Consider the following 21,780-nt stretch of genomic DNA (forward strand, 5'->3'; position numbering starts at 1 on the left):
AAGCATGGCCCAGTGGACTGGGCAAATTTGGGCTGTCTGGACATTGCTACTCCTCACCCTGCCCTAGGGTGGGAAAGGAGGTCTGGATGATGATGATGATGATGAATATACTGTGTGTGTGTGTGTATATATATATATATATATATATATATATATATATATATAGCAACCGCAAATTGACTTAGGACCTCCCCCCAAAAGGTATTAAAAAACATAAACACAGAAATCATAGTATATCACAATGTTTGTTCATGAAATGCCATTCATTAATATGAAATCATGTTTCCCTTGTTTTTCAGGACCAGTTGGATGCGTTTTGGCATGGAATCACTTAGATCTCTAAAGTAATCTAAGGACATTTCTTTGCAACAAACATTTGTCAGTTCAGTCTTGAGGTTGTCCAGATTGGGTGTCTTCTTCTCTGCCATGATTTTCTTCATCTCTGTCCACCAGTTTTTTATTGGATTTAGATCCGGAATGTTGCCAGGCCAGTCAAGGACCTCAATCCAATTATCCTGAAGTTATTTTGTCACCTTTCTTGACTTTGGACATTAAGCTGAATCATGCATGAAAAAGTCACATACATGAATAGCAAAAAAGTTTAACAAATGATCTTCCAGAACTTGAATGTACTGGCCACCATTCATCATCAAGTTCTTAGAATGAAAGTAAAGGCCTCCCCTTCCCATTTCACCTGAGAAACACCCCCATACCATTACTGATTGTGGGTGCTTAACAGTCAGCACCGTGTAAGCAGGGTCATATCGACTACAGAAGGCAGGGCGACGAACCTTGGCAGAACACACCTGGAAACCTTGAAATGTGCTTTCAATGGAAAACATAACTTTTCTCCACTCATCTGATGTCCAGTGTGCATACTTTTTGGCAAAAGGAATGCGCTGCTTCTTCATGAGGTCAGTGAGAAGCGGTTTCTTGGCTGTGGTGCGGTCTGGCAAACCCAGCTCCTTCTGCATGCGGTGTTGGATAGTTTGAATTGAGACGTCTTGTATCAGCTGGGTATGCATTCTCTTCAATTCTGCTGCTATCAGTCAAGGATTCTTGATTACTTCCCTTTTCAGCAGCGTATCTGTACCTCTGGAAGTCGTCCTCTTTTTTCCACCGCCATGCTTGTGCTCTGGTACGACATCAGGCGGCAAGCTGCGCGCTGCAGCAAGAATCTTCATGACGGTCAACTTTGCGCATCCAGTACATTCACAAATCGTGTTAGGGACATTATCCTGCCTCATTGCAATGATACGGATCCTCTCGTCCCCTGAGCAGTACTTTCCAGGCATGAAAACTCAACTCTAGGAAAATAACAGGGCAAACAGTAATGCATACGAAAAAAGAGGGAGGTGCAAGCTCGGAACGATGGGAACATATAATCCCACTCTCGCTTCTGGGCAAGCACTGACGTGCTGAGTGTTTCACCACCTCCTGCCAACACCAGAGGAGTTGCCAGTTACTCCCTGCCCAAAAAATTCACTTGGTAGAGGTGGAAACACAAAGCAAAGACAGACAACTCTCCCATAGCAATTCTGTGTGTAGGTCCTAAGTCAATTTGCAGTGGGTGTGTATATACATACATCCATATATATATATATATATATATATATATATATATATACACACACACAGGTATAACCAATACATAGACAATGAGTAATAAGCTTTTTTTAATTACATCCAAAAAGATACTTAAAAAAGCAGAACTGATCAAACCTTGAATATGTAAGCATTGGTACATGATGAGAGCAGCTGGTGAGCTGTGAGGTATAAGGCTGGGAGGTGGCGGGTGTCATCACTCTTGCTCTGGGGTGTTACATACAATACCACTGGACACTGTGCACCCAACAACTGGTTGTCCACCTGCATAATATTTACTGTGGTTAACTTCATAAACATTAAAATACAAACATGATGAAAGACTACTACTGACTGTCAAAAAACAATGCCACTTTGTTATCTCAGTTTCTTGAGAGGTGAATTCCATATAAGTCAGGCTGTGGGTGCTACAACATAACATGATAGTGACCAAATAGTCTATTTACAATTCACCTTGGACCTGAGAGAATACACAACACAACAACACATAGCACACTCTCATTTTATGCCTGGAATAAAAAAAAATAAAAAAAAAATTTGGTTTTACACCAGGTATCCCCGAAAGGCTAAGGCGTTGCCCCTGGGTAGAGGACTTTTGGACTGGAGAGTGTAGCATTTTATGACCGGATGCCCTTCCTGATGTCTACCAATGACCCTTGGGTGGATTCGGTCCTCCGACCCTTCGGTCAGAGTGGAGAGCTCTAACCCACTGAGCCACGGCTGCTTGAGAAAACTGATCATATAACAACTGATTGCATAATGAATTTAGCATTGTACTTATTGCACTAGGAAGAAAAATGATTGTAAAATGAGAAATTGGGCATCACAGTCATTGTACAAGCAAACATACTGTAATATGAAAAACAGTGCTAAAATGTTATGATCATATAAGCAAACAATCATTTAACAGTTGCTTGTAAAACACAGGCATTGACAACACTGCCACCTTTCGATAAAATGTTATTATCAATTACTGTGTACATTGTCACAGAGAACAACCTAATGCAAAGATGATAAAACAATTGATTGAAAGACATCAAGATGCAATACAAACATCTCCTTAGAGTAGGGGAGATCAAAAAAATCAATTCAATTCAAAGGAAAATCCATTTCATGAAAGATCAGAGTTCCTTTACTTCCTGACACTAATTAACTATGCACAAGAGCCTGAAAAAGTAAAATGAAAGTCAAAGGTTCATCATGTGAAAATCATTAGAAGTTGGCAGGTCATGCATAGCCCTAAGTGAAGGAGTAAATATTGTGACTTAATATTTTATATGACCAAGTTATCAGCAAGTTGAATGAAGGCAGCTGACCTGTATGTCCTTAACACTACAAGAGACGGAGCGGTGTGTGAGTGAGCTCTGATACTCGCACACAATACTGGTGAGCTTGGCATAACACAGCTCCTGGGGTGGAGACTGCTGCACCACTGACACACCAAGGCCACCATGGAACTCAAGATTCACCTGCAAGAAGAAGAAAAATTATACAGTATATATGACACTCAATGGCACGAGGGAGATTTAGGCAAACACTCAAGTTTTGCTGAGCTGGTCTTTCCCAAGAACATAACCCACTGCAGACTGATTACACCCAGGTCTCTGCAGACTGATTACACCCAGGTCTCCAGTGGTATGTCTGGGTGAATATGGACACATAGGGAACAAACTGAATTCACTTATATGACCAGCAGAAGGAAATAAACTTGAACTCTTCCAGTTATCAGAATCCTGCACTTCCCCAGATGCATCACCATTAAAATTTCCATATGAAAGTAACTGTTTTTACAAAGTGTGAATATACTGCTATAGATAGATAGATAGATAGAATATATTGTTGAGACTAAGACTGAGATCTAAACTTCTGAGAAATGTCTGGATTCATTCATGACTATAAAGCTAACACTGAAGGTCTACAATACGAGCTGTACTCTGCAAAGTGCAAGTTGGGATGCTGCTGCAAGGAGGCATTTGAAGATCAAAGGCGTAAATCACTATTAGACTCAGTTAAAATTCTTGGTGCATTTTGAGGGATCTTCCCAGAACTCTGCAGGTTAGCTAAATTTGCTTTACCATAAAGTGTTTCTCCAGCTGCAACAAAGAGAAACATCTCTGCTTAAAACAACTGTCAGAAATATAACTAGTGATAACAGATCAGGTAGTCTAGCAGAGGTTAGATATGGAGGATTTTGTTGTTGAATTTACAATACATCAAAGGAATAGAATACTATTAAAATAACCCATGCACTCATCAGCGAATGGGTTTGTACAATGCTCTACTGTACTGTATATTCATAATTTTCAGATTTTTACAAGAGGCCTGGTCAGCCATTTACACCTTATGGATTTCCACATGCAAAATGCTTCATTCTAGTGAACCCCCTTAATGTGCTTCACTGTATCTCTCTAAGGATTTTTACTCATGCTTCATTCTTGTTAACTCCATTTGGTACTGAACTTCACTGTATGCAGCCTAAAGATTTTTACACACAAGGTGCTTCACTCTGACCAAGCCCAACATGGTGCTACACCTCAGCAAGTCCACTAATTGTCATGCATCTATCTGCTAATTTCCAGTACATGACTGTTTCTCTCTTTCTCTCTCCAAGTAAATCCTGATGACCATGTTGAATATATGTTAATTATTAATGATTCGCACTGTACTTATTATTTTTTTAACATACTGTACCAGTTATTACAATATGGTACATATACAATTTTGGAGCTAATGGTTCATCTGTAGGGAAATTTCTATGTCTCTGTCATATACATTTTATGTATGAATAATAATTTCCATTCTTTCCATGCATAAACAATAATGTTAACCCCTAAAGACCACAATTCTCCCACCCTGTTTGCCCCAGAATCGCAATCAGGGTCCGATATTCAACTTTCACCGAGGTAAATTTTTGTCTTACAGATTTCAAGAGCTTCATATTACACATCAGAAAATGTATATTTCACTCTCATATGTCTAATGGTTATTGCACCCTTGACCATCAAAAATAACAAAAAGCCACCCTTCAATATGAGCGAGAATGGGATGACATAAGGGGGAATAGGGAGGTGGATGGAGTGCGGGAGGGCATCAGGAGAGGGGTTAAGGGAGGGAATATGCCTGCCACACACAGCCAATATGGTCTAGAGAGGGTACAGGGAGTGAGGGATTTGGGTGGGAGGAGACATTGAGGACAGGGCCCAATGGAGCAGAGAGAGGTTGAATAATGGTCAGGGGGGGGCTGGGGGGGTGATGCTTCCCCCAGTCAGGCCAGACACCACCAGATAATGTAATTTCTACTGGCTAAGTTCCATATACATCTTCAAAGAGGCAGACATAACTCATGAAAGGTTTTGGCAGCTTGTGTACAACTGATGATGAAAGGACTCTATGTACCAAGGATGACAGGACTCTACGTACCAAGGCCTGAACACACAGAGAGATGATCAAAGGATTTTAGGCGTTAAAAGAGGACAAGAGAACAATTTACTGTAAAAAGTGACACTGACTGATTTACACAAGCTTAAGTTGTCTGATTTACACAAGCTTAAGTTGTAAAAGGTTTATCCTTCGAATAAACTGGCAGAAACAAAAGATACTAACAAAATACACAGAAACCAAACTATTGGATATGGTACAATAACCACAATGGACATAAAATAGAAGGGATGGTATCTACTGTAGGGCCGGTGGGAGTACAGTACTGTCAGAGAAAAGGGAGAGTGGCCATGTGCAATTTTTTTTTTTTTTTTTTTTTTTTTTTTTTTTTAACGTGTCCGACTCTGGGCAAAAGGCTCAGGGCCTATTTCTTGGAGGCAGTCACCTATCCCAAGGCCCAGTAGTCCTCCTACACCTCCACATGATTTGCCACAAGGGCGTCAGAAGTAATTCCATCTTATGCAATGTCTGTGATTAGTGGCTGCATAAGAGATGTAATGGTATTATTATTATTATTTTTTTAAGGCAAGAAAGAAGGAACCAAAGGCCAGGAGCCCGCAAACCGTTCCTTCCAAGAAAAAAATAAAATAAAAATTAAAAGAAGTGCCTACTTTAAGATCCATTCATTTCGAGATGCCTGGACACACTGGTAGACTGCAAGATAATGTTGATTTCATATGTTCGGTGTGTCGGGGAGAGCAGGAGCAGATTGTCAAGTATGAAAGGATTAAACTTGCTGGTGAGTCTCTTGATCGTGTGGAAGAGTTCTGTTATTTGGAAGACATGTTATGTGCTGGAGGTGAGGCTGGAGCTTGTGGTTAGAGTGAGAAGTGGTTGGAAGAAGTTCTGGGAGCTGCTGCCTCTCCTGACACTGAGAGGGTTCTCCCCCCATGCTAAGGGATCTTTGTATGCAGCATGTGTTAGGAGTGTAATGCTGTATGGTAGGGAGACCTGGGCAATAAAGGAAGAGGATATTCAAAGGCTCAAATATACAGAAATGACAATGATTGGGTAGATGTGCAGTGCATCCCTGAGTATGAGGCCTGGGGGGCGCTGGGTTTATGTCGGAGAGTTGAGGAGTAGGATGGGACTGGAGTGTACTGGTGTTGTGATAAGGAGAGGTAGATTGAGATGGTCTGGGCATGTGGAGAGGGTGGGGATGATAACTGGGTGCATAAAGTGAGAAGTGTTAATGTTAGGGGTAGGGCTGTGAGAGGCAGACGCCGCAGCCATATTTTGTGTTGTGGCCTATTGCAGGCAATCGCAGATTGGCTATCAAAACCCTGTGAAGGGAAGCCCCGCCCCTTTCATGACGTAAATGATACTTAGTCAATAGAAAATGAGGGATCAGGTGGTGGCAGGCATGATCTGGCTCCCTGACTGTGGGGAGGGATCCCCCTCCCCACACATCTCTCCACCTCCCTCTGCCCCATTAGATCCTGCCCTCTGTGTTCCCTCCCACCTAAACTACCCTCTATACCCCTTCTAGACCATACTGGCTGTGTGTGGCAGGCATATTCCTTCCCTTTCCCCCACCCTGATGCCTCCTACACTCTCTCCACCTCCCTAATCCCCCTTATGACATCCTATTCTTGCCCATGGTAAGGAGTGACTTCAAAATTTTTGATGGTCGATTGTGCAGTAACCACTAGATATATGACAGTTACATATACATTTTCTAGTGTGTAAAATGAAGCTCTTCAAATCTGTAGGACAAAAATTTACTTTGATGCAATTTTTTTTTTTTCTCTCTAAAAGCGAGGGGTAAGAATAATTATTTCTGACATTCTTTGAAGGTCGATAATGCGGTAACCATTAGTCACATGAGAGTGAAATATACATTTGCTGGTGTGTAAAATCAAGCTCTTGAAATCTTATAAGAAAAAAAAATTATGCTTGGTGAAAACTGAAAAATTGGACACCGACTGCAAATCAGGGGCCAAACAGGGTGGGAGATCTGTGGTCTTCATCAGTTAAATCCCAACATGAATACTGCAACAGTGCATGCACCACCTTACTGGTGACCCCTCAGCCCCCTCCCCCAACCTCCTCATGAAATCCTTGTGTGTGCCCCCCACTGGAAAATCCTGGCCATGCCACAGGCCAGGGATATAAGGTAGTGTGCAACAGCTCAAAAGACCTGAACTACAGTATCCTCCCCCTAATTCTTCCTAAATCCGATGGGGGTAACATGGAATTAGCAGTTTACCTTGGCATGATGGCACATTTTCCCTTAACAAACATGATCAAAACAAAAATAAATACAAAGAAAGTAAATGTCACAAAACAGATCCTGACTGACCTGGACCTCATGCAGTGTTGTGTCCTGCGTGGGGTGTGGTGTGGGTCCTCCGCTGGTCTTCTTGATGGTGGTGGTACCCCCTTCCTCCGTCACACTTACCCAGTCTCCACTCTCTGTCCGTGCCACTAATGACACACCCTGCATGTTGGACTCTGATTAATCTCTCCATTATAATGACCTACCCATCTACACTAAGTCCTTATAAGTTGCTTGACTGGCATTTCTGTTACCAAATCCACAATGAACCGCAGAAATATGACCTAATAAACTTCCATTACTGTTAATGCAGTTATTTGCCAGTTTCCTCCAATATATAGTACCTAATGATGAAAAACATAGTGATACTTTGGAAAACAGTTTTGGTTCAAACTGAGAACTGCCTGTACCAATACTGTATTACCTACTGCCTAACTCCATATCCTATGCTGGGTAGATTTGTCAAAAGGACCTCTGGGCACTGTTCTCCTCTACGTACCCTCACATGAACCCTCCCTTATATACCTGGTACTCTCACATTTCTTTTTTTCCTGTTTGCCCTCCTCTCTTCCTATTTCTCCCATCTATCCTGTCACTTGTTATTAATCTTCTTTCCTTTACAGGTGGCTTTCCATTGAGTGACAAGCCTAATGGTTTCCTGTAAGCCAGGAAACAATTTACAATGCTGGGTGGTAACCATACAACCAACCCATATGTGTTCCCTACATGTCAACAAGTGGGTTGGTGCAAGGTTAGTGCCCCTCCCCATAAAACTAACTCAAAGACAAACAGCCACCCATTATGGGATTATGGTGACTGGCTACAGACAGATAGACAGACTGATTTCTCCTAGCTTGTTCCTTATCTAGTTAAAAGCTCAATAAGTACTATACAAAATTACATGAGCTCATTACCCATTTCACTATGCTGGTGCTAATGCAGTAACTCCCCCCCCCCCCAAGATGATGAACAGAGGCAGAGAGAGAGAGAAAAAAAATCCATACACCAGACTACAGGTGTCATCCATTCATAAAAAATCTGTAACAGTAGGACCTGAACTGCTGCAGGCTGAAGTCTGGGGGGAAACTATTCTAGGGACGTGAGTTTCAAAGAGAAACAGTTCGGGGAATAAACAGATTCTGCCGGGTAGAAGTTATGCAATGTTCCAGTATGACAGTCCTGTCATTAGCCTCATGTAGCATGGGGGAAGGCATGGAGAGGTGGCAAAATGGATACAACTTTGCCTGAGCATTAGCCAAACAAGTATCTGTAAAATAATGCAAGGAAGGCAACATTCCATCTTAACTGTAGGGGAGGCAGTTTATTTAAAATTCCTGGGTTATTAATTATTCTTATACCTTTGTTCTGAAGTTTGTCCAGTTGCTTTGGTGCAACTTCCCCACATCCAACCCACAAGGGTGAGCAATATTCGAGCTGAGTGCACATGACTTTTGAACTGACAGAAATCCTATGAAGAGGCTTTTAAAAGCTAAGTAGGGGAACTCTTTCCTGGCTACTGGCTCACCAGTAAACTTTACTTAGACCAACAACAGACAACTGCAAGAAATACCATCAGTTAAAGAGTTAAGTCCTGAGAGCAAATGAAATAATGGAGCTAAAATATTGAAACAAATTACACATCATCACCATCATCAGTCTGACCTTTTTTCCCACATGAGGATGGGATGAGGTGAAAGTGATATACTTTCTGATACTGTAATACTGAAAATAATGGAAACTATTAGTCACTAATGCTCCCTTTCTGAATTTTCCATAGGACCTCACTTTGACTGTGTGAGATCTAGCTGTGAAACTTTAAATTTTTGTGAATGTCATAAATGAAGGCAAAAGACACTTAAAATATGTAGTGGTAACTGCTAAAAATACATCTCCATACCATCATAATTTCATGTGTGCAGCATCATAGCTAACTTGTACTTTCATTACAATACAACCAAGTACAAATTACGAAACTAAGAAGGACGCAAAACTGATTTACAAAAGCATTCTTCAGGGGTAGTGGTTATGGTGGTGGTATGAGGGGGTTAAATAAGTTAAATAAAGATTCTGCTATGTACAAGATACACAAAGTCAATATTAACATGGGGGAGGGGTTGAGCAACACCGGCCTGTCTGATTGGGCAGACCCATCAACTGCAGGTATGCAATCATTCCTGAAGGGTTGTCCTGTGCAGTGAGCCAATGTTTCCTTGCAGTGGACAGTGTCATGCCATTGCGAGCACAAGGAAGAGTGTGGAAGTTTGGTTCCTGTATAGATGCCCTATTTACATCTCTCTACCCTATTACAGAGGCACCATAGTGGGTTCCCCAACACCCTGTTATTTGGTTATACTTGTATGGTTACCACCTAGTGTTAAATGGTTTCCTGGGTTACAGGGAACCATTAGGCTTGTCACTCAGTATAGAGTCACTTGAAGTAGAAAGAAAGGTTATGAAAGTGGCACAAACGATGACAGAAACAGTAAGAGAAGTACTCAGATAAATGAAAAAGTAGGCAGATCCAGATCGTGAGTGGATAATGGCTGCCATCTCCTACTACCTGGTAGGGGGGGGGGGATAAACAAGTTAAGTGAAGGCTTTGTCAAGTACAAGATATACAAAGTCAATATTAACACAGGGGGGGCAAAGTTTTGGTCTTGTTAACCACAGGACATACAAAGTCAACACAGTATTAACAAACTGATTCACTGCAAGACTGGTTAATATTCATTTTTATCATTCACCATCTAATCCTTTGTTGCCTCATGAGGAGCATATGAGTCCGGGGCTAGGCAAGTTGGTCCTGACATATTTAGATGAGTGTGGCCAGCCTCACTCACTCCTGAGTGACATTACATGAGCAATTAACCCAAACCATCCCTTGGATATAAACCTGCACTGGCTCAATCCAATTGTAGCACCTTAATTATCCACTAAATCACCAGGTGCCATAATTTGGTTATATGGTTAGCATCCACTGTAATAAATGGTTTCCTGGCATACAGGAAACCATTTGGCTTGTCACTCAGTGTAAATTCACCTGAAGACAGAAGGTAGAGGAAAGAATGAAGGACAGAGGAGGAAGGAAGGAAAGAAAGATGGAAGGGAGGAAAAGCCAGTTGCCTGAGAGCAGCACTACACTGAGTGAGTGGGTGGTGAGTACCCTCATCTTTTAGTTAACAACTGTAACAGGAAGAGACTGAAAATTGCATGAGGTGGAGCCTACCTTGGTATGAACATCAGTAATCTGGAGTACTCTGGTGGGTCCATCAGTAACCACCCGCACAGCCAGTAGCCCTGAGCCTGGCCTGAGGCGGTGGCGTGACACTGCCTGCTCCACCGCCACCCCGTTGTCCATTGTACCATATTGCACCAGCTGAGGCGGACCCAACACCACGTCATTCCCTGCCAGAAAGGTTCATTTCACAACACTGGTATCATATAAAAGTTTATCACGATAAAGATATGAGAACTAACTTCATTTATGGATTTTTTTCCTATTTACTAAGGCAAGTATTCCCCCCCCCCAAAAAAAAAGCCTTTTGCTGTTAGGAAAATAAAGGGGCACCTTTTGAATGGAGGTTGACCCTGTATACCCACTGTCCACAGGCACACTGAGGGTGGATTGTTTTTCTCAACAGCGCCATGTGAAGGCAAGTGGTGCTGTAACTCCAATAAACTTGCAAAACATACTGAAACTGACATAAGCTTCAATCTGCTGTTGTGGGGATGTTAGAGGGAGATGATAATGAACCTATCTTCTTATCATGTCTGTCTTGCTTCTCATATCACACTCCTCTGGTTATTTACTAACAACTAATGTCAGCTTGCTTTAATCTGATGAAACTGAAACATTCTCATAACCTGAATACACATTATCATTGAATAATATTCTACAAGTCTTACTTAGGAAGTAGAAGTGAGCTTCCTTGGTTATCAATTAAACTGGCTCTCAAGTCTGGCTACACCTAACTATGAACTGAGCTCAAAGGGGTTAGGGAGCTCAGTCAGGTTATAACAAACATACTGTAGTATCCTTATACATTGGGAGGGTGAGTAGTACGAGGAGGAAGACTAGTTATACCATTACAGTACTTGAGTGGAACTGATAAGTGCCTCTGAAACCTAACAAGGGAAAATAATGTTTGTTTTTGTTTCGTTTCATTTATAACGGCTCCAGTGTGCTTGCATGCATTGGCCTTGGTCACCTAATGGCGGCTCTTCATGCTGCTTGTTCTCTGGCAGCCTCCCTATTCAGTCCCATATCCCTGAGGGCATATTATATAGCTTCGTCTCAGATTTTCTTCGTCTGCCTCTCGCAACCCTATCTCCAGTGTTCACCCATCCATCCATCCATCCATTGCCAGACGCCATCTATCCCAAATGGGGTGGCCAAGGGCTTAGAGTTAATTGTTTTACAGGGAGGGGCACTAATCCTCCACCAACCCCACTTGACGTAGGGAAGTGTTCACACTTCTCACTTTCTGCACCCAACTGTCATCTCCCATCCTCTCCACATGCCCAAACCATCTTAATCTACCTCTCCTCATGGGCCTACACCTCCATTGCCACCTGAAGGGGAAAGAAAAGCAATAAAGAGACAGGATGGATGGGAGAAACAGCAAGAGAGAGGACACAGAAAAATGAAAGATAAAGGTGAAGGAAGAAGTTGGCAGCACTACAAGTGAGTGCATGATGGACACCCCCATCTACCACATACAAAGAATTTATTTATAGAGAACACAAGGCAAGGTCATTTGCGAACACTGTGGAGATGGTAAGCAGGGATGATAATCAGCAAAGCAAAAGCAAGACTTCTGAATACAGAATTACAGTAATCCCTGAACTACCCTGATGCCCACTTTCTGGACTCCCCACTTACTGGACATTGTGGGCCTGGACCTTCGGAACACAAAAATGGCCAAAAAAGGAAAAAAATCCGCCCAAAATCTGAATTTTTCCCCACCCGTAATTTGAAATTAGCGCGCGGCACTGCGCGGCGCCGAACAGCTGTTGTTTTATGCACAGCCCCTTCACCCCTTCCTTCCTTCCTCCCCCATCCCCAGTCAGGGTTGCCATTTGGTATTTTTCATTACCAAATGTGGGCCAATTTGGTACTGAAAAGTTCATTTGGTAGTGAATCAGCATGATCCATTACCAAACAGATTTTTCACATGTATGAAGATATAGAGAACAGAGATGGTGGACTGTCTGCTCTCTCTGATTAATCTGCTAGCATACATAACGCAAAAATAAACATGCTGCTGATTATACAGAGAGTGATTATTTCCATTTGTACATATAATTAGTAAAGAATAAATGCTTCCTTAAAGAATTTGGTAATGAAAAGTTAAGTTTTTGGTAATGAAAACTGAGGAGTTTGGTAATGTGGCCGAGCTCAGATCTGGCAACCCTGTCCCCAGTTACCGCCTAACCACCGTCGAGGGTAGATGTTCATCGCAATGGATGCCGCACGTGTTCGTTTTTGTGAATAAACAGTGAATAAACTGCAATACCTCAGCACTAGACCACATGGAAATTTACAGCGTTGTGCAGTGTTAAGAAATTAGAATTTAGAGTGCAAAGAATTAAGTCTGGATTGCACAGTGGCGGTTGAAACTGGCGGTTGAAACTGGCGTGGCACAATTAAGAACAGAATGTGCAATATTAAACAATTATAACTCATAGTGCAAAGAATTAAGTGTAGCACAACACTGGATTACTGTAGGTGCTTCAAGACCATTTTCACAACTATCAGAGCCTAGAGGAGGTGGCCACAGACATGCTGTAAGTACCCTGTACACTGCTAAGTATTTTCCATACTCACTTCTAATTCCTCATTCTCAGGTTCCTTTTCATTTATTTCATGCTTTATGTCCATTATTGGTGTGAATAGGGTCTTAAATAGGTGCTATGCATGTCTGGAAGGAAGTCATTTAGATGGCTTTCAAAGTTAGGCTGGGTTAGGGTCCATAAGTACCAGTCCAGCAAGCAGGGGCCCACTTTCTGGACAGGACCACTTTCCGGACATGCCTTTGGCTCTATTACATAGGACAGTGGAGAGATTACTGTAATTACATTGTACTCGTAAGGTCAGAGTAAGAGCCAAGTCACATTCACAGAACCAAAGGGTGGTCCTTATATTTACACCAACTTCTGCAACTAAGTAGGTACAGTACTTTAGAAACTTGTGGAGGCATTGCTTTACAAACACAGCAATGCAACAGCAACTCTCTCCTCAAGTTAGGCTATGCAGAGCTGAATCCTCATTCTCACAACACCTGTTTATAATCATGAGTGCAAAGAGCTGCACTTGCCATCCAAAAAGGTGCCAACAATAACCTACTTGGAGCTTAAAGCAATTACTTCAATAATGCTTAACAATATTTAACAAAGGCTGATGATGGTAGCAACAAAAATGACAATGGCATTTTTCTAATTATACATGATGCATGAAGAATCAGCATTATAAATTAGCCAATGGATCAAATTAACTGTTCTAAAGGCTGCATATTCTTTGAACACCTCTCACTTCAACACATAATGTTTCAAGACTTACACCTTAATTTGAACACAGAGTCATTCCACAAGTCTCATTTCAGCACTCAGTCATGTGAACACCAATCATTTCAACACTGCAATGACTTAGCACCTCTCACTTCAACACCTCCATTTGAACACCTAACCTAACCTAACCTGAGGCCAGTGTCAAAATGGGAGGTATTAATCCCATGAATACAGCTGACACTCTTTTTAGTGTATTCTTGCTCTACCAGACAATTATATTCAATTTAGGAAAGGTTTCTCATACTTCATAAAGTTTATCCTAAGTTGAATAAAATCACCAGGGGATGGTAAGAATAAAAAGAATACAATGTTCCCAGACAAAGTGCATAAAGATGGAGGTGCTGAAATGATCTGGTGTTGAAAACAAATGTTCAAATAACAATATGCTAAAATATATTGAACAACCAAGTGTTCAAATGAGGTGCTGAGAGGTGTTCAAATGACTAGCCACTTCCTAAAATTTTAAATTCCTTTCACACAGTTAGTTATAAACTTTGCAATTACAGTACTAATTTAGATACATACACAGTTGCCATGAGCCGCCAGCCTCTGTAATGGTAAGAATAAAGATTTTGTAAAATGACCACCCATCATGTGTATTTATGTTCGAGCCAAGTTTCTGTGACCAACTGATGAATATAATTAATTTATGACATTTATAAATTTCTACGTGTCAAGTGGGGTTGGTGGAGGATTAGTGCCCCTCCCTGTAAAACAATTAACTCTAAGCCCTTGGCCACCCCGTTTGGGATACATGGCGTCTGGCAATGAATGAATGAATGAATGAATGAATAAATTTCTTCCATCAATAAAATAAAATCAAACTAAATTAAAACTTAAACATCATGCAGTACTGTCATCCCACATTTTTAAAGATTTACTTTGCCAGTTTCATTTATTTGTAAGGGAAGTAAAGCATCTCAAAATACATAAGTTTAAGATGTATTCCGGGATGATTCAACACGATTTGTCGCTAATTCATCACCACAAAGGGTATTTGGGCAATCACACAGTTAAATTATGGCTGTGGGAACCTTAATAACCGAGTTTTCGTTATTCAGAGATGTTTGCCATCCACACGTCCGTCTGTTCCCCAATGCCTGTGGAAAATTAGGGATGGCAATTCAAATATGAGGTGCCACCCAAAAGTTCCCGAAATCTGAAAGCAGGGTGAAAACCGCTGGTCATGCAGTGTGTGGAAGCTAGATGGCAGTGCACGCACCCTTTGTTTATTAGTGTGTCAAGTGGTGTTGTGCTGGGTGGATGCATTCATTGCATGTGTGTGTTGTTTTATTGTTGTGTTTGGGTTAGTTTGTGAATTCTGTCCTCTAACCTAACCAGTAATGACATTTAAGAGGAAGTTAGGGTCATTTCTGGCCACTTCCTTGAGCTCTGTGCAGACCTCCATGCAATGCTGCTTTTGCTCATCAGTCAGGAGAATCAAGACAAATTTGGCGATGTTTCGTCTCATGTCAAGATCAGCAGACAAAATGCGTTGGCAAGTTCCATATGATAGGCTACCACTGTCACAAAAATCATGGATTGTCCTCCTGTGATCTTCCAGGATGGCTGCACAAATTTTGGCTATATTGTAAGGAGCTGAACTGGTGGAAGTGCAACCAACCACACACCGTACGATAAGCGGTTTCTGCCCTGCTTTCAAATTTCAGGAACTTTTGGGTTGCACCTCATAAATGAGGGATGACTGCATAAGAGTAAATGAGAGAGGACTGCATTGAAACAAATGAGGAGTGACTGTACTGAAATAAATGAGGGATGACTGTACTCAAACAAATGAGGAATGAATGCATCAAATAAGAACAACATAACCAATGTAACTTATTTTCCACATTCAGATGAGGCAATAGATCTGGTCAGTCTGGAAAGTGGGCGTCCGGAAAATACAGGGATTACTGTACTTGAAAACTTCAGCCTGATGCTCTTGTAATCTTGTAGTTGAGTTTAAAGCTAGCAGCAAGGCAAGGTGTATGAAACAAGAGATGTGATATATTGTAGTCTGTAGAGCAGACAGTATTACAAAGCGGGAAGAAGGTTCATTGAAAGATGCAGAAAATATTCATATGGGTTTTCTAAAGCATCAATGGCCACGTTGTGTTCATGATTCACAGATTCACTGCCACTGTTGAAAAGGAAAAAAGAATGAAACAATAAAAAAAAAAAAGTGAACCCAACAGTTCTGTAAAGATAATTCCTGAGCTAATCATGATTACTGTTGTTCACGGTTACAAGAGGTCCTTTGAGCTGCTCTTGGCACCATAAATGTAAAAAGGGCAAGGCCTTCATATGTCACTCCAACATTCTCACTTGCAGTGCAAATGGCAGATTTGGTTTCAACACTACCACAGTCAGAAAGAAACATGCTGGAACTCCACTGTCCCTCTATCTGCAAAATTATGAAGTATTTTAAAACTTTACTTTAGGTTTTAAAATTCTGTTCAGCACTAGGGATCAGTGGGCTGAGACAATGCCCACATCTTACATTTACTGTTGACTGTACACACAGCAACCGACTCCCAGTAGAGGGAATGAAAGGCACAGAAGATCCTAACTCCGACAGCACAAAAAAGGCAGAAGAGAAAGGATGACCTAATACTAGAACCTGACAGAATCAAGGCTAAAAACAAAGCAAAAAAACAGATAGAAGTGAACAATTCATGCAACACTTAGTCATCAAAAGAATCATACTGAACAACGTAATCAGAGAAGTTTAATCCGCAACTACACACCAGCATTCATAATACACCTGCTGAACTGCATCACTGAACAATGGAGCAATGACAATACCTGGCCAAGCAATCCTCCCACAGCTCCGGTAAATCAAGGAGTGACATACTGATCCAGCAATGCACCATGCACTGGGTGACGTGGACTGTTCACTGTCTCATACTACAAGGACAGGGCTGATAAGAAGACTGCATGTGGTGGTACTGTGCACCCTGATGGAGCACCTGTAGCACCCACTCATAAGCCATACCTTCTCATCATTTGAGCTGAGATGAGAGCAATCCCTTTCCCTCACTACAGTGAAGGTCAAAGAGTGGTGAAGGGCTTACCTTTCCTACCCATTGGTGCTTTTACACCCTCTTAACAGAGAAAATATTGATTTTTGACTATGCAAAACCCTATATTCTTCTGTAAGTTTGGGGGAATGATGAACAAATAGGCTACATCCAAGCAGCAGAGGTCACTCATTAATAAGCTCACTGCACCAGAGTACAGATACTGACTCCATGCAAGGAATAATCATAATTAAACTCCATGTCCCAGCACATCCAATGGGAAAATAACAGAGTCCTGTAGATGATGATGCACAACAGAAATGTAATAAATGCTTTGCAAATCATAAACAAAGACAATAAAGTGATCTACAGTACACTTCCTCACCAACTGATAATGGTCAGAGTCTAAGTTGGCTTCTTTACCAGAAGTACACTTGGTGCCTCACTTTGCCACATGCAGATATTCCGCACTTGCTCTAGTCAGACTTTAAGTGGGGTGGGTGGAACATACCTGGCACAAGACCCAGGAATCCATCCTTGGCCTGGACGTACATGTTGACGTGTACACAGCAGAGGCGGCCGTCATCAGTGAAGCGCCACGTCTGTGTCATACGACGGCGATCATCAGGCTTACGCAGCATCAGTGGCACATACTCACTGGGCTGTGGTGCTGGACCAGCAATGTCCAATACCTGAAATAAACATGGCACAGATGGGAGGTGGTGGCAACCATCATCCACTTACTTGATGTACAGCTGCCGACTTCTTCCTTCATCTTTATCATTTCTTTTACTGTTTCTTACACCTTTCCTGTCACTTCTTATTACAACTTCTTTCTACTTCAGGTTACTGTACAGTGAATGACAAGCCTAATGATTTCCTGTAACCCAGAAAACCATTCATAATGCTGGGTGGTAGCCATATAACCAAATAAAGGGGTGATGGTGGAGCCTTCTACAGTACCCCTGTTAACTGGATGGAGAGATCCAAATGTGACATCCATCCAGGAACCAAATCTCCACACTCTTCCCTGCACCTTCTTGTGATGAGGTGCTGTCTGCCACAGGAAATGTCAGTTCATTAAATGGGTTGGTCCTGCGGAGGCAACTGCTTGCCTGCAGTTCCTGGGTCTGCTTGGCCAGACAGATCAGGGTTGCACCTACAACAACAACAACAACATCAAACATGACAGAATATAACCTAACCCCCTCAATTCAGTGACATTTTAAACTTTTTTTACTTGGCATGTGGAGTCACGTGGAGAGAGACTGACAAATGAGGAAGTGAAGGAGCGTTGTGGTGTGGATGTGATAGGAAGCGTTAGGAGAAACACATTGAGGTGGTTTGGCCATGTGGAGAGGATGGAGAGTGAGAGAATGATGAGGAGAGTGTATGTGAGTGAGGTGGAGACCAAGGATGAGGTGGAGGGATGGAGTTGAGAGGTATATGAGGGAGGGGGGAGTGAGTTGGGTGGGGAGAGTAGTCAAATGTTGGGTGACACAGCGACTTGGAGGCGTTTTGTCTGTGGCCACCCTTTGTGGGATTAGGGCGTCGGGCTATGGATAGATAGATAGATAGACTTTCTTATTTTATTCTTTGCCATTTCCACATCGTTTTATTTAATCTGGGAAAGATCATTTGAATTGGAAGGGTTAGATACGGTACAGCCTTAATTAACTCCACTACTAGAGCTTGGTGCTGGAGAGGGATGCCTTCATGTGGTGGCACAGATATAACTGGGCCATGGAGGTGATCTGTTATACAAAGGTCCCTCAACTCCCTCCCAATCACCCCAAAAGAGGCTGGTGGACTGCTGCAGGAGGACAACTGAAGCCTGCAGTCCACTCAGTTCACATTTCAGATGAACCCGGGACTTCAGATACTACTACAGCTTAGGAGAATCCCTTAATTTAACTGTCTGGTGGTATTATTGTGATTAAGATGAAAAAAGATATCTTCCAGCTAAAGAAGTTAAATGATTTGCCAAATTAATTGATTTGCCAAATTAACTGACTGAAAACATCCACTTTAACAGACAGGTCTCCTAGGCAAAAAATAACAATGCTTACCAAAAACTTGGAAGACCTTTGAGATTTCTTGCTGGCTGGGTCAACGGGTGGAGATGATCCTTCATGTTGTAGCATCCCCATGGAGGTCATACGCCACAACTGTGATCGTTTCCCTGCCTCTTTACGACCGAGCCTGACCCGGGTCCCTTCAGGCACGTCCAATACAAGCTGCTGACACTCAATGGCCGTGGGGTCAAAGGTCACATCCTCCGTCTCCTCAGATGTGCCGGCGATGGTGTTGGTGGAGGTTGACCTGTCAAGTGAGGGCACGACGTTACAGTCCATTTGATCAAACCCAAGAAAGATCCCTAACACCTTTCAGCTCAATAAATGGCCAAATGTAATTAGCCTGGAGGGTTGATCTGACTATTAACAAAAAGGACTGATTCCCACCTCACAGCTTTGGTTCATTAATTGTTATGCAACCACAACTTAGTACTCAAGTTGTACCAGAGAACCTATTCTATCAGGTGAAAACAAAGTGACTACAGTTGACATATGGTTAATCCTGTAAATACCTATGAGCACAAGATGCTGACCCATTCGCTACAAAAACATGTTTCTTGTTTTACTCCTGCTACAGTACTGCCAGAGGGTTTCACAATATTCAGCCCAGGGGAGACCTCTCATAACACACGGTCGGGGCAATCTCCAATCTCCACCATCCTCTTTAGTACAATTTATTTCATATTTTAATCTTGCTACTACCAGACAACTTCATTCAGCTTTGGACAGACCTCTCATACTGAAAGGGTTAACTCATTTAAAAAGGACTTCTTATATGATCTTATGCAGTGGCACTTGCAAGAAAAAAAAAAAATCATACTAAGGATGTAGTTTAAGAAGACTTCCAGCAAGCCTCTTCACAATGACAAATCTTTCCTAAGCTGAATATAAACATGGTGGTAGTAAGACTAAAGCATAAAAGTCATCATACTGAAGTGGTTCTGTGGCATGGCATGACAAGACAAATAAGATACATTACAAACTTCCAACAGACATTAGGAAGAAAAAGAAATCATAAATCTTCTTCTTCTTCTCCTTTCGGCTCTCCCCTTAGGGGTTGCCACAGTGGATCACCCGTCTCTATCTTACTCTGTCTTCTGCAATTTCTTCTCTTACACCTACCACCTGCATGTCCTTCACTACATTCATAAACCTTCTCTTTGGCCTTCCTCTCTTTCTCCTGCCTGGTACCTCCATTTCCAGCATCCTCCTCCTGACATACTCCTCATCCCTCCTCCGCATATGTCCAAACCATCTCAGTCTCGCCTCTCTAGTTTAGTCCCAAAACTGACTTACATGTGCTGTCCCTCTAATATGTTCATTTCTAATTTTGTCCAACCTCGTCACTCCTAGTGAAAAACACAACATCAATTCTGCTACCTCCAACTGTGCCTCCTGTCTTTTTGTCAGTGGTACTGTCTCCATTCCGTACAACATGGCTGGCCTTACGACAGTCTTATAAACTTTCCCTTTCATTTCTGCAGAGACCCTTCTGTCACAGAGCACTCCTGTCACCTTTCTTCACCCACTCCATCCCGCCTGCACTCTCTTTTTTACCTCTCTACAACTATGTTAAGACATTAATAATTAACACTAATTATTCCCTTCTAATGCAAAGCAGTACTATGAAAGCCAGGCCACTATACTATCACTCGTTGTTTATAAAAAAAAAATTATTACACAAAACACAAGCATCTCTATCTATCTACTGACAGACGCCACAATCCCGCAAGGGGTGGCCATTTGACTTTGAGTTATTTGTTTTATGGGGAGGGGCACTAATCCTCCACCAACCCACTTGTTTTACACGTACGGAGCACGAATGGTTTGGTTATATGGTTACCACCCAGCGTAGTAAATGGTTTCTTGGCTTACAAGAAACCATTTGGCTTGTCATTCAAGGTAAAGCCACCTGTAAAGGAAAGAAAAGCAATAAGAAGTGACAGGAAAGATGGGAGAAATATGAAGAGAGGAGGGCAGACACAGAAAAAGAATGATAAAGGCTAAGGAAGAAGTAGGGAGTTCTACATCAAGTGAGTGGATGATGGTCGCCATAATATACATAAATAGCAAAACTGGAGTTGTGGGATGTCAAGCAAGACAGTGTACTAACACTAAAATATGCAACACCTTACACGGTCAAACCAAAACATTCATCGAAAGTTAAAACCCACTCATTTACCTTAACAGTGCTGTACTGTAATAGTGCAAAACATTTATAACAGAATATCATCCCATATACATTACATATTGCACAATGAAATACAGTTTTGATATACAATTGAATACAAAGCACAGTATAATTTCATTGGAAATAATAATAATAATACAGTAATCCCTCCAATATCCAACGTAATAGAGCCAAAGGCATGTCCGGATAGTGATCCTGTCCGGATATTGGGCCCCAGCCTCCTGGACTTGTACTTATGGACCCTAACTCAGAAAAACACCTATACAACTCCCTCTGGACATGCATAGCACCTATTTAAGACCCAAATCACACCAATAAGGGACATAAATAAGACTGAAATAAATGCAAAAGAACCATAAAATGAGGTTTTAGAGGTGAGTTTATACAATATTAAACATTCTGGGTACTTACAAGTCCCTGGCTCCTGGACTGGTTTGAACTGCCAGTTTGCAGTCCACAGTTAATCCTCTGCACTCTTAATTCTAATTTCTTAACACTGCACAACACTGTAAATTCCCGTGTGTTCTAGTGGTGAGGTATTGCAGTTTATTCGCTGTTTATTCACAAAAAGCAAGCACCTGTGGGTTGCACTGCTATAAGCATCTG

General features: G+C 41.8%; 1 protein-coding gene across 1 annotated transcript in view; it reads right to left on the reverse strand.

Moving 5' to 3' along the window:
• Positions 1-21,780, reverse strand: part of Vps13D (vacuolar protein sorting 13D) — a 187,957-nt gene that overhangs the window by 23,072 nt on the left and 143,105 nt on the right. The window contains exons 64-71 of the mRNA XM_080280204.1: positions 18,978-19,230; positions 17,420-17,600; positions 16,503-16,508; positions 14,414-14,437; positions 10,548-10,726; positions 7,346-7,483; positions 2,922-3,074; positions 1,723-1,869 (exon numbers count right to left, since the gene is read on the reverse strand). Coding sequence (XP_080136330.1) covers positions 1,723-1,869; positions 2,922-3,074; positions 7,346-7,483; positions 10,548-10,726; positions 14,414-14,437; positions 16,503-16,508; positions 17,420-17,600; positions 18,978-19,230 — 1,081 coding nt within the window. The remainder of the gene's footprint in view (positions 1-1,722; positions 1,870-2,921; positions 3,075-7,345; positions 7,484-10,547; positions 10,727-14,413; positions 14,438-16,502; positions 16,509-17,419; positions 17,601-18,977; positions 19,231-21,780) is intronic.

The sequence above is a fragment of the Coenobita brevimanus genome, chromosome 83 (genome assembly GCF_032717465.1).
Source record: "Coenobita brevimanus isolate Jiangsu-jjx chromosome 83, ASM3271746v2, whole genome shotgun sequence".
NCBI lineage: Eukaryota > Metazoa > Arthropoda > Malacostraca > Decapoda > Coenobitidae > Coenobita > Coenobita brevimanus.